This window comes from Sturnira hondurensis, unplaced genomic scaffold, assembly GCF_014824575.4.
Source record: "Sturnira hondurensis isolate 20B ecotype Veracruz unplaced genomic scaffold, ASM1482457v3 Scaffold0017746, whole genome shotgun sequence".
NCBI lineage: Eukaryota > Metazoa > Chordata > Mammalia > Chiroptera > Phyllostomidae > Sturnira > Sturnira hondurensis.
In genome coordinates this window covers 943,281-954,950 of record NW_028090377.1, presented here as the reverse complement: position 1 = coordinate 954,950, position 11,670 = coordinate 943,281, and the positions used below count along the sequence as shown (strand labels likewise).

Genomic DNA, 11,670 nt, shown 5'->3' with positions numbered 1-11,670 from the left:
AAGCCCAAGATACTTGGGGTCCTATTGCAAGCTGTTTCTCTCTGCCCTGCTCCCATAAGGGTCCCTTTTGGGGGAGAGGGAGGGAATCTCAAAACATGAGGGGACAGAGATTTTCACGCACTCTGGAGGCATCTGACATCCTGAACAGAAACTTTATTGAGGTGAGAGAAGCAGTACAGGCCCCTCCTAAAATGGCCCTCACCAGGCAGGCTGCTCTACTCAGCAACAAAAGAAGGGACCCCTCTGCTGCAGCAGGAGCCCTCCTTGGTTCCCAAACCTTCCTCCCCGGGCAGGTCCCCAGCCCGCTCTGAGTCCTGCTGTCTGTGCACTAGCACATGAGCTGGGGAGGAAGGACCAGACTCCCCAGGACCTGGAGCCCCAGCCCCTCCGGCGTCCTGAAGCCCAGTTTCTGAAGATGTCTGGGCCCCCACAATCTCTGGCACTGTCAGTTCTGGGGTCTCGGGGATGGGGGGCCCTACGTTTTGGAAACTGTTGCGCACTCGGGTGATATAGCGGCTGAGGATGCTGGCGCCTTCAGGGGGCCGGCGCGTCCCTCCCTCCGCCAGAGTCTGCTGCACCCCAGCGACCTCACTTTGCAGTCGGGAGACGGTCTTGGTCAGCTCTGTCAGCCTGTTGCCCAGGTCTGCGGGAGGGTGGGCGGGGTGGAGGGAGAGTTGACGGGAGGTCCCCCAGAAGATGAACCTGCCCTGAAACACTTCTACCCCTGACAGAACCCCAGGGCCCCTCACGTTTGGGGCTCCCGAGGGAGACGTGGGGGAAATGAGAATGAGGATTGGGTGGGTGGGTGAGTAGGGGCAGGGGAATCTGAGAGGGGCCTGGTGGTGGTGAGTTCAGAAGACACACAGGCGGGAAGTCTGGGGGCCGGGGACAGGGAGTCTGCAGGCTGGGAAAGTGCTCCAACAGGTGGGCCCTGGTGTGGCCGCCCTGTCGCCCCCGTCCCCATCTGCAGCAACCCGTCCCGCTCACGGCCATCCTCAGCGCCCAGTCCAAATTCCTCCTCCTCTTTCCCCAATTTCTGGTTCTCTGTTCTTCTACCTTCCCACGAGCCCCTCAAAACGAGAGGCTCCTTCTCGCCTTCGGGTCCCACTGCAGTTTGGGTCCGTCTTAGCCAACTAAGCACTTTCTGCCTGGTAAGATGGTTTCTCTTTCTCACCAGACTGAGAGCTGCCTGTGTGTCCCTGCCCTACACAGCCCCCTCCCTCCGAGACGGCCTGGAACAAAGGGGACAGACATGGCAGTGAATGTTGGTTGCATGAATGAATAAGTGAATGAACAGTGAATTAAGTCAATGAGTAAATGACTAAGGGAGTGAATGGGAATAAACGAAGACGTGAATGAGGGCAAGAAGAAAGAATTACACGAAATGAGCAGAATAAAGAAATGGGTCAGAGAGTAATTCAGTGCACAGGGCCACACTGCAGGCTGTGGCTTCTGAGGGCAGGGTAGGATGGGGCCAAACACAAGTGCAGGCTGCGTGAGGGGCATAAGTCTGGGTGCGGTGCATTCGCTCTAACCAGCGAAGAACAGGAATCGGGGAGGCTTGCAGGTGAGCAACCAACCTTTCCGACCGGTCTCCTCAAACTCCCGCCGGGCAGTCTCTATGTAGCGCTGGACCAGGGCCTTGATGACTCGAAGGCGGTAGGATCCACGCTCTCCATCCCCAGGCCCTGCCCCTGCCCCTGCCCCAGGGTTGGCCTGGGATGGGAAGAAAGGAGGGTGAGAGAGGTTCTCCAGGTCAGCTCTTCTCCAGTCACTGCTCCCTCTCCCAGGCAATGAAGAATGGAGGCATAGTCTGTGCAGACTTTTCTGTCCACGAAGGCCCCACATATAGACCCCGGTGCAGTCCTGGGAGGTGAAAGGATGGCGGCCAGGAGCTGGGGGGTGGGGTGAGGGTCAGGAGGTGGAGGGGGCAGAGGGCGGAGACGGAAATGTTGAGCCGGGCCGAATAGAATTCTCTCTCTGGCCACTGGACCACTGTTGGTTTTCCTGAGTTGCGTTAGTCTAGGTAGCCCTCCCCTTCAGACTCTGAATACTTAGGAAATGGTTATTTCTATGTATATAGCTTAATCTTTAAATATTTTATAGTTAGCATATTTACTTTTATAATATAAAAAAGCAAAGCATTTTATATGAAATACATCTAAAAAGGAGATATGGAATTGACAGAAACGGGCCAGGCAGAAGTGTAAGAGAGAATGATGGGCCCTTTCAGCCACAGGGTATATAAGGCATTTTTCTTGTATAAAATAAAGAATAAGAACTTTGGGAAGTCGTTTCCTGAGGAAAGGGGGACAACTGGGAGGGGACACACGGTTGGCTCAGCAGAGAGCAGGCTAGGAGGTGGGGTGGCTGGAAGAAGGGTGGGACCTCAGGGGAGGGCAATGAGGGACTGCGGCGGGTGGGGGGGTGCCCAGCTGGCTGGCACGGTGGGATCCAGTGACCCTGCCCAGCCAGGAGGTCTGGCACAGGCCCAGGGAACCGAATACGACCGCAGGTGAAGAAGCTGAGTTTCCACCCTAGGGTGGACACCGTCCTCACATGCCGTCTGCAAATACGCGCCAGGCATCCAGGACAGGGCCAGGAAGTGGGGCGGTGGGGGGCAGGGATTCAGGAGGGTGACAAAGGTGTCCACGCAGGGTAGCTGGAGCCAGGATGTGGAGGGAACTGGGAGCTTCGGCACTGAATTTCTTGTAAGAGTCATGTTTTCTCCATGCCTTTGTACACACTGTTCCCTGTGCTTATACCCCCTTCTCCACGCTGCCTCCCATCAACCTCCTGTTTATCCTCCAGGACTCTGTTCTGCCCTCCAGGTCTCTAGGAAGCTCCCCAACTCATGCGGCTGGGTCTGGGACCCCTCCTCTGTGCTCACAGCCCCTGTGCTTCCCTCTGTCATAGGCTTGTCGTCCTGTACAATTACGGTCCATTTCCTTCTGCTACTCTAGACTGTCAGCCCCTCGAGGGACCACCGTTAGGCTTAGTTTTATTTCCGGTACACGTGCTTTGGTGTTTGTTGAACAAGCTACTGACCAACCAGTTACAGGAAGGCCTTCCTCACCTGGGGATCCAGGGACCGCAGTGCTCCAGAGTCGGCCTGTTGCCCCATAGTGCTGACCTGGCAGCCCTGGCTCAGAGAGATACTCGGGTAACGCTTTTCAAGGGGGACAGGCAGGCCCAGCACTGGTGCTGGTCTAAATGGCACACCAGACTGAGTAGGGGGCACATAAGGAAAGGTGTGTAAGCCCCTTGGAGGCCTGGCCTCCTCTCTTAGGCCTCTGTAACATGCTTTTTAAAATTTTTTTTAAAAACATTCAACCATGTCTTGGCCCAGTTTAGGGCAAAAAAGTTGGTGGCTTGGGAGGAGGGTGGCATGGACTTCTGTTTAAGCTGGATGACACAGGACTGCAAATTTAGAAAAGGACCAGAGACAAGAAGAGGGAAAGGCATGCCGTGTGAGAGAGTAGGAATTAGGAACAGGCTTTCTGGGGAACACACCTGAAAGGACAGACAAGTCAGGGGTGTGCAGACAGATGGAAGGAATAGACAGTACAGCTGAAGCCAGGCCTAATAGGAGGACCAACCCCGAGCAGACGAAGTACTCACGAAGGTGGGGATTGGGGGATAGTCTGGCTTCTTGGATTTGCAGCAGGAGCAGCAACAGCAAATAAACTGGAAAATTCTCCTGAGAGGGTTAGATGGCGGGAAGGGGTTAGTCAGAAGACGGGGTCTAGGGAAATGGGGGCGCTGGTGTGGGTGTAGGGGGTTGGGAGTGAGAGCTCTGAGGTCATCACCGGAGAAGGTAGAAGAGGGCCTTGGGGGAGGGCAGGATGTTGAAGGGCACAGGCAGGGTCAGGCCCTCTCGGAAGTAGGACAGGTAGAGCTTGGAGCGAGCAAACTTCCATTCCACGTCAGCATCGTCCTGCAGGGAAGGAGGGAGGGGCTCTGCAGGGACCACTTGTGGACCCAGCCCTCTGCCTGCTCAGTCTGCCTCGTTTCCCCACTTCCTCGCATCTTTTCTACTTAAGCTGCCAACCACTTTTTTCTCCTCTTTCTCATCTCCATTATTATCCATCACCCACATTTCCCTTACTCATCCCCACTCCCTCCCCATTATTTTCATCCTTCTGACATTCAATTCCGGTCCAGACATTTCTCCATTCGCAAGCCCTAGCCCATCCATTTTGTTCCCTCTCCCTTTTTAGGCTCCACCTACTTTCCCACAATGCACCCATCCTCCCAACCATAAAGTGAAAAAGAACACTAGCCTCGTGTCTGGAGAAACTAACAGCATTACTGAGACCCTCACACTACAGAGGAGGAAAATGAGTTCTCGAGGGGAACACTTGTCTCCAGTCACAGAACAAGACAAGAGTGGAGGCAGAGAAGAACCCAAGCGTCTTGACTCCTTGTATCCTATTCCCCTCTCCCCCTTTCTCCCTTCTTCTCCATGGCCTAAGCTGGCCTCAGTTCACGCACCTCAATCTTCTGGAAGGAGTTGGTGATCATGGCAATGAGCATGTTGAGCAGCACAATGACCATGACAATGGTAAAGATACCGTAGAGGGCCCGGCCCACAAATTCGGGCACGAGAAACTGAGGCATGTCCACCACGCTGTGCTCTTCCATGCCAAACATGGTCCAGAACAGAAACTGGAATGTCTCGTTGAAACTGGCACGTTGGGACAAAGGGTAGGATGTGAGGGGTGGTGCCTCCCCAGCTTTAGTGCCTCCCGGACACTCTCCTTCACCCGGTCCAGGACCCAGCGAAAGGTGTTCTTCTTCTGAGAAGCCCTTTGGACCACCCTGGCTCAGAGACACCTGCCATTTCTGAGCTCCAACTTTCACTCTCTCAGTGAATCAACATTTATTGAGCACATAGTAATGCTATAGATGCTAAAGGTACAAGACAAGCACGATCCCTGTCTCCAAGGACCTTATGTTCTAGGGTGGGACTAGGGGGTGAGATGGACAGTAACCATAGCAACGTTTTTAAATAGTGGTAAGTGCTATGAAGAGGCATCACAAGATGTTATGACCTGGTCTGGGAGGTAGGGAAAGATTCTTTGAAAAGCATTCAAACTAATCTCTGAAGGATCCACGGGAATCAATCAGGTGAAAGAGAAAGTGATGTGAAGAATGTTCCCAAGGCAGGGAAGCCTGAGAGCATGGAGGAACTCAGAGCAGGCCAGCATAGCTGGTCTCAGAGGGCAAGGGACAGAGGAGCTTGTGAGGCAGAGGCTCATGGGATGTAACTAGGGACCAACCTGGTTGTGCAGGACCTTGCAAGATAAAACAAAGATCCTTACCATGGCCTACAAGCTTTAGGAAGCTATGAAGAGTTCTAAGCAGAGGGGTGACACCTGATTTTCACGTTGGCTGCTGTGAGTAGAGTGCAAGGGAAGCAGATGAGGGGGTAGGGCGTGGAGACCAGTTAAACTCTTGCCATGGCCTAGGTGAGAGAGGATGGTGGTTTGGACCACAGTAGTAGTAACTCCAATGCTACCTCTTCCAGAAAGCCACCCCTGGACCTCCTTCTCTACCTCCAGCAGGAAGAGTGTATCTGTGACACACTCACAGACCTGAGCACAATAGGGTGGGTCCTATTGTATTTATTTGTAATCTGTCTTATTCCCTCCGTTTCAGCGCCAGCTCAGGCCTAGATTACTGCAACAACCTCTGCACTGGTCCCTGACTCAGTCTCCCTCTTGTTATTTCATCCTCTACACTGCAGCCAAGGTGTCCTTTCTAAATACTGCTCTGATGCATTGTACCTCTGCTTGTCAACGAGAAATGCCCCGAACTACCTCACCAATGGGCTACACTGACCTCGTGTGTCTCCCAGTGCGATGTGATGGAACACACACACCATCCGCTAGGCTGTGTTCTTGCCCAAATTGCTTTAGTCTAGTCATGAGGAAGTAGACAAGTCCCGACCATGAGACACTCTCTACAACGTAACTTGGTCTGTGTTCTTACAGGAAGTTCATTTGTCATGAAAGACAAAGAGAGGCAGAGGGGGGTCTAGACCACAGGAGACAAGAGAGATGCGAGCGAACGGGCGGGCGACGTGTGACCCCACATCAGGCCTCAGGTTTCTTAAAAACCAGAAAGACTTTTGGGGGGAGCACCTGGGGAGCTCTGAATACGTAAGGTCTGTATAGTAATGAACATTCCAGAATCCATGTTCACTTTTCTAGGTATGATCATGGTTTTGTGGTCATGCTCTTAGGAAGCATCCTGAATGATTTAGTGGTGAAACGTCATGACCTTTTCAATATTTCTGGGAAAATAAAAATAATAAAGAGCAATAGATCAAGTAAAATGTGGCAAAACATTAACAACTGGTAAAGCTAGATGAAAGGTATATTGGTGTCCATTGCGTTTTTTACTTTTTCATAGAACTGATACCTTTCAAACTAAAAGTTTGGGGAGAAAGTGAGGGGCTGAATAAACGAATGAGTGAGTGAACCAATAAATGAGAGTGAATAAATAAGAGAGTGATTCACCAAACCAGATAATTAATTACTGAGTGAGTGGAAGAGGAGGGGCGGGAGTAGAAAGAAGTCGTTGCTAAGCTCCAGGCTGAGGGTCCCAGACTCCCACCTGCACATCCCGCCTCCACCTGGCGTACCTGCCCAGCCGTTCTGTCTCCTGGTAGGGCACGTAGATGTTGTTGAGGCCACAGAGGAAGGCAGTCAGGATGATCATGAGGATGAACATGAACCTGGCAGGTGGTGGGATAAGGGAGGATCAGGCGAATCTCTGCCCTGGGAGCTCTGGGAAGAGGGATGGGACTGGTGACCTTTCAGGCTCCGCCTCTCTCTGGTTACTATTAAGATGGGGAGGTTAGGGGGTGGGAAATGAGAAAGGGTGTTAAGTGAGTGTGGAAGCTGAAGCTCTCTCTGGAATAAAACGTACTGAGTGAAAGCAGTCAAAGCTGGGATGGGCCAGTCTCCCAGGGCGGGAGGAAGAAGCGGAGGTGTGGTACGGGAAGGCGTGAGGGTCGGGAGCGCCACACTGAACACCAGCAGAGTGAAAGCCGTGCGTGAGTGTGAGCTGGCTCTGACAGGATGGGCAGGAAGAGTCTTGGGCTGGGGCAGGAGGTTCTCCTCCAAGCTCTGCTGAGCTGAAGATGTCCACAGGCACAACCAGAGCTTTTCTCACCAAGGGTGTCCAGTCCAGCACCCCACCCTGCCCCCCGGGGAAGCCGACATTAACTATGGGCTCTGATCAGGTTAAGAGGCCAGATCTGGCTGTAAATGTTTAGGTGATAAACACCAAGAAGACTAGATAATGCCATGGGTTCAAAGAAAAGTTGTGTAGTGGGAAGGGTCCACGGGGACCCGAGTCCAGTGCCCTCACCACAAAGGTGGAAACACTGAGGCCAAATGAGGTCACAGAGACAGTGACGAAACTGGAACTGGAACTCCCAACCAAGGGCTCTCTCTGCTCTCAGCTGTTCATAACCTTTTCTGGGGTCATGGGACCCTGAGAATTATAGACTTGCCCTGCGGAGCGTTATAGACTCCCTGCAGAGAAGTGCACATTTGCATCCCACACTTTGCCTATAGTTTCAGCTTCTCAGCGGTCTCTGAAGCTTATGCAAGGAACCCACATGGAACTGCTGTGCTGACTAGAGCAGGGGTGGGGGGGCATTTCAGAAGGAAGTCCAGTGGCGAGTGGAGTCTATCCAAGGGGAGGAGGCCCTGGGCCCGGGCGGTACGCACCGGATCATGTCATCAATCATCTTGCCAATGGAAATCTGCAGAGTGCCGAGTGACTCGTGGGCCGGCAGAATGTAGGCCAGGCGGGTGAAGCTGAGCATGCTGGTGATGGCAAAGAGCACCTCGGCCAAGAACTGGGGGTCCTCTGTACGCCACTCACTTCTCTCTGTGCAGGGCGGCATGGGTGCGGAGGCTGAGAGCCTGGGAGGAGAAGGGACTGGGGGATTCAGGCTGAGTCGGGGGACACTCACCGGCCGAGGTGAAATAGTGGCAGGCAGCCCCACTGAGGGCATCCCGGCAATGCACGTGGGCCAGCCCAGCCAGGAGGAGGCGCAGCGCAAAGGCTGCCAGGTACAGGGACAGGATGACAGCATCTAGGAAGTTCCACCAGTCTAGGAAGTGACTGCGCAGGCCCTCTATCCACACCTCCTTACACTCAAACCACAGGAAGCCTGAGGGGGAGGCAGGTCAGAGCCAGGTTAATGGTGGGGGAAACCTGTCCATGGTGGTGGTGAGGGCCAAAACATCATGGGGATGGAGTTGATACGATGTAAGCATTCAGCGGTGTTTTGTGAAAATAAAGACTCCTGGCTGATTCCGACCCCTCCACCGTGTGGCCTGCACCAGCGATCCCCATCAGCTGATGTTCAAGGTGAGGAACACCTGGGAGATGCTGATTACTGGGAGGGAATGATTTAAGTCTGCTTTTTCCTGCCTTCCACTAAATAAATATTGGACAGATATTTAAAGAATATTGATCTGAAGGTGGTCCAAGTTATCAGCCTGCTAATTATCAGTCAGCATGGAGTCCAATGCCAGACCTGGGGGTGGGGGAGTTCTTGGGAGCTGGACCCCGCTTAGCCGGGTGACTGGCACATTGTATTCTTTTCTAGTCCTTGGACACAAGCCTGTGCTTTTGCACTCACAGCTTTGTCTGCCTGGAATGCTCTCCCACACTCGTTTGAAGCCAGGCTTACCTCTGTGGCCCAGGTCTGTAGGAGACCGTTCTGCATGGTGTGGGCCCAGCTCTCACTCGGAGATGCACAGGACCCACACCCACAGGTAGGTTCTCCTGTGGGGAATCAGGCCTGCATTGTACCTAGACTGCTTTGAGACTTGCTTTTGCTAAAACTCCCTTACCCTGAATTGAGGCAGACAACATTTACTGTCTTTAAAGTAACTTCCTAAAATCCATGCTAAACCTTCCAAGGATGAGTGTAACCAGGTCAACCACCTTTCCCTTTGCATTTGCAAATATCCTTCTTCTGTGATGCAATTAGCAGCATCCTCTCCTTTGTTTTCTGCAAAAGGTAACCACCTAAAGTGAACCTGTGCAGAGTAAATGAGGACCATCATGTAATGTGCCCAGAAAAGCAATAAAAGCCTGTCAAGGCAAGAGCCAAGGCTTTTCTCCTCTTGAGAGAGTGGCTGTGCTGTCCCTTTTCCTCCACAGGACTTGGTAGTCTGTGTGACTTTGTCTTGTCTTATCCATAACGCCACGGACCCCAGGAGCCGGGGTTCACATCACAGGTCGAATATTGCCTCTGTGATGCCATCCCTGTGGGGCACTGCTAGGGCCTGTCTCCCTTCACCTCTCAACTTGGAACCCCTCAGGGGTAGGGACCGTGTCCATTCACCTCCCTGTCCCCAGTGCCCAGAACAGGGCCCTAGTCATTATTAAACCAACATTTACTAAGCTCCTGCCATGTGCCAGTGGGATCCTGTGGTGAATCAGAGAGATACAGTCCCTGACCCTCCAGGATTCATAATCTAGTGAGCGAGACAGGCAAGTAGCCAAGCAGTTATAATCTAGTGTGGGAAACCCTAAGGCTGCAAAGCAGGGGAACAGAAGCTGTTATGGAACAGAAGCTCTCATTTGGGGGCCAGGGAGAGCTTCTCACAGAAAGTGACCTTTAAGCTGAGACCTGACAGAGGAGTAGGAGCAGCTGGGTGAAGGGGAGAGTGCTCTGGGGACAGCGAGTGAGCAACAGCCTGAAGACAAGCGGGAGCATGATGTGGTCAGTCACTGAACCAGCCCCCACGGCAGGAAGGGCACCTTGTGAGATGGGCGGGTGGATGCTTACCTTGTGAGATGGGCGGATGCTCAATGTATGCTGAATGGGGGGATGGGACTGTGTTTAATTTATCTATGCATCCTTAGGCCTTCACTCACGGTGGGGTGGAAACAAGCATTTACTGCAAGAAGAAATGAGGAGTTTTTTTCCTTAAGACTTTCCCCCCCTCCATGGTCAGGAGCTATATTGTTTCACCTCCACCTAGCACAGGCCAGTAATGTTTAATAAATAACTGGATGAGATGAGAAACTTTCCCTCTTGGACTGTTTTTGTTACTTCCCCCAGAGTTTTTTTTGGCCACATGTCTCTTTGGGCATTGTTGATTAGCTTGGTACAGGGAGGAGCAATGGGCTTAGTGTATTGGTGGCTTGGAGTTTGCCAAGTAAGCTAGAGCTAATAGGGGGGGACCACACAGATGAGGAAGGGGCCACCAGTCCAGCCTGCTGAGATAACAAACCAGAGCTCTGGGGATTCTTGTAAACTGCTTGCTGAATTGTTTGCGAACACTCAATTCTGCTATAGAATAAAACCCCAAGAAAATGGATGAAACATATTAAGCAGAGTAAGTAGAGCATATGTGTGTAAAGATACATAGAAAGGGATGGGTAGACACTAAATATTCATGACACACTGATGAGCCACTCAGGATCCATCAGATCTTAAATCAGCTGCGCACTGGTGATAGCCATTCTGGCCCCACGTGTCCTCTGTCTGAAGATTGCAAAGAAGAGTCACAGCTGCTTGCTAGGGTGATTGGCAAGCCACAGCTGTAGCTGTACTTGCCCGGGGCTTCTCCCAGCGTGCAACTGTTGCGCTCAGGCAACTTCTGGCTTTTGCAGCCCCTGCTCATAAACCTCAAGTCTGGTCCTCTTAACCATACCATCATAAGTATGCCACTTACGGATTTAATACACGGTTGACTGAAGCATCTTAATTCGGTCTGTGAGCCTTTACGTTCCATGACCTTCAAGATAGATTGCCTGGTGGTGTGCTTGCAAGATACCATTACGCCGACGTAACTTCCCACCTGACATTATGGACCAGTGAAAGGATGGGAACCTCCACAGAGGGTAGCAACAGGTGTCACATGGGGGAAGAATGGGGTCCTGGCTCAGGGAGCCTATCATAGGACCAGGTCCTCTAACTAGGGATGAAGGGAAAGTTCCCTTGGTGTGCTGGAGCCCAAAGGGTTCTGGTTATGTTCAGGAAAATCTACAGGGGTGGGGGACCCCCCACACTGGGGTACTCATCACAAAGAACAGATTGGAGAGGCTCCTAGAGGGGACTGCCCAAAATAAAAGGCCCCACATCTGTACCTGTGACCCAAATCATGTGCAGCGAAGTCTCCCAGACGCTCTGGCTGCGGCCACGGAAGGTACTCAGCTGCATCTCCATGGCCAGGGACTCTCCCAGCAGGAAAACGAGGAACCACAGATAGGAGGCAGAGTGCAGCAGGAACTTCAGCACTGGGATCTTCAGCAGGCGGCCCAGCTTGCGGGGGAGGAGCGAGAACAGGGCTCTCAGAGTCCTGTTCACGTCTCCCCCTGTCCTGGAAGAACTCCGGAACGCTCAGCCCACCGGTGACCCCTCTTTTGCTCACTCCCTTATTCAGAGCTCCATCACGCATTTACTATAAGTTACGTCTCACACTATCATATCTACTGTTTCCTTCAGAACCAGTTGAGGTGGATATTATCATCCCCATTTTCTTTTCAGCTGAGGAACTGAGGATCTCAGAGGTAAAGTAACTTCCCCTTGGAGGTCTAACAGGCTCTTCAGTCTCAACCATGAAAAACCAAAATACATTCACCATCTTCTGTCTCAAACTTGTTCCTCCTCCTCCTCCTCCTGTG

At 52.4% G+C, this 11,670-nt stretch overlaps 1 protein-coding gene across 1 annotated transcript in view; it reads right to left on the bottom strand.

The window, feature by feature from the left end:
* Positions 1-138: 138 nt before the first annotated feature.
* XNDC1N (XRCC1 N-terminal domain containing 1, N-terminal like) overlaps positions 139-11,670 on the bottom strand; it is a 38,607-nt gene continuing 27,075 nt past the window's right edge. Inside the window, exons 14-22 of the mRNA XM_037068679.1 lie at positions 11,134-11,308; positions 7,994-8,194; positions 7,746-7,908; positions 6,650-6,742; positions 4,495-4,687; positions 3,810-3,937; positions 3,622-3,700; positions 1,581-1,716; positions 139-643 (exon numbers count right to left, since the gene is read on the bottom strand). Of these exons, the coding sequence (XP_036924574.1) occupies positions 216-643; positions 1,581-1,716; positions 3,622-3,700; positions 3,810-3,937; positions 4,495-4,687; positions 6,650-6,742; positions 7,746-7,908; positions 7,994-8,194; positions 11,134-11,308 (1,596 nt within the window). The 3' untranslated portion in view covers positions 139-215. The remainder of the gene's footprint in view (positions 644-1,580; positions 1,717-3,621; positions 3,701-3,809; positions 3,938-4,494; positions 4,688-6,649; positions 6,743-7,745; positions 7,909-7,993; positions 8,195-11,133; positions 11,309-11,670) is intronic.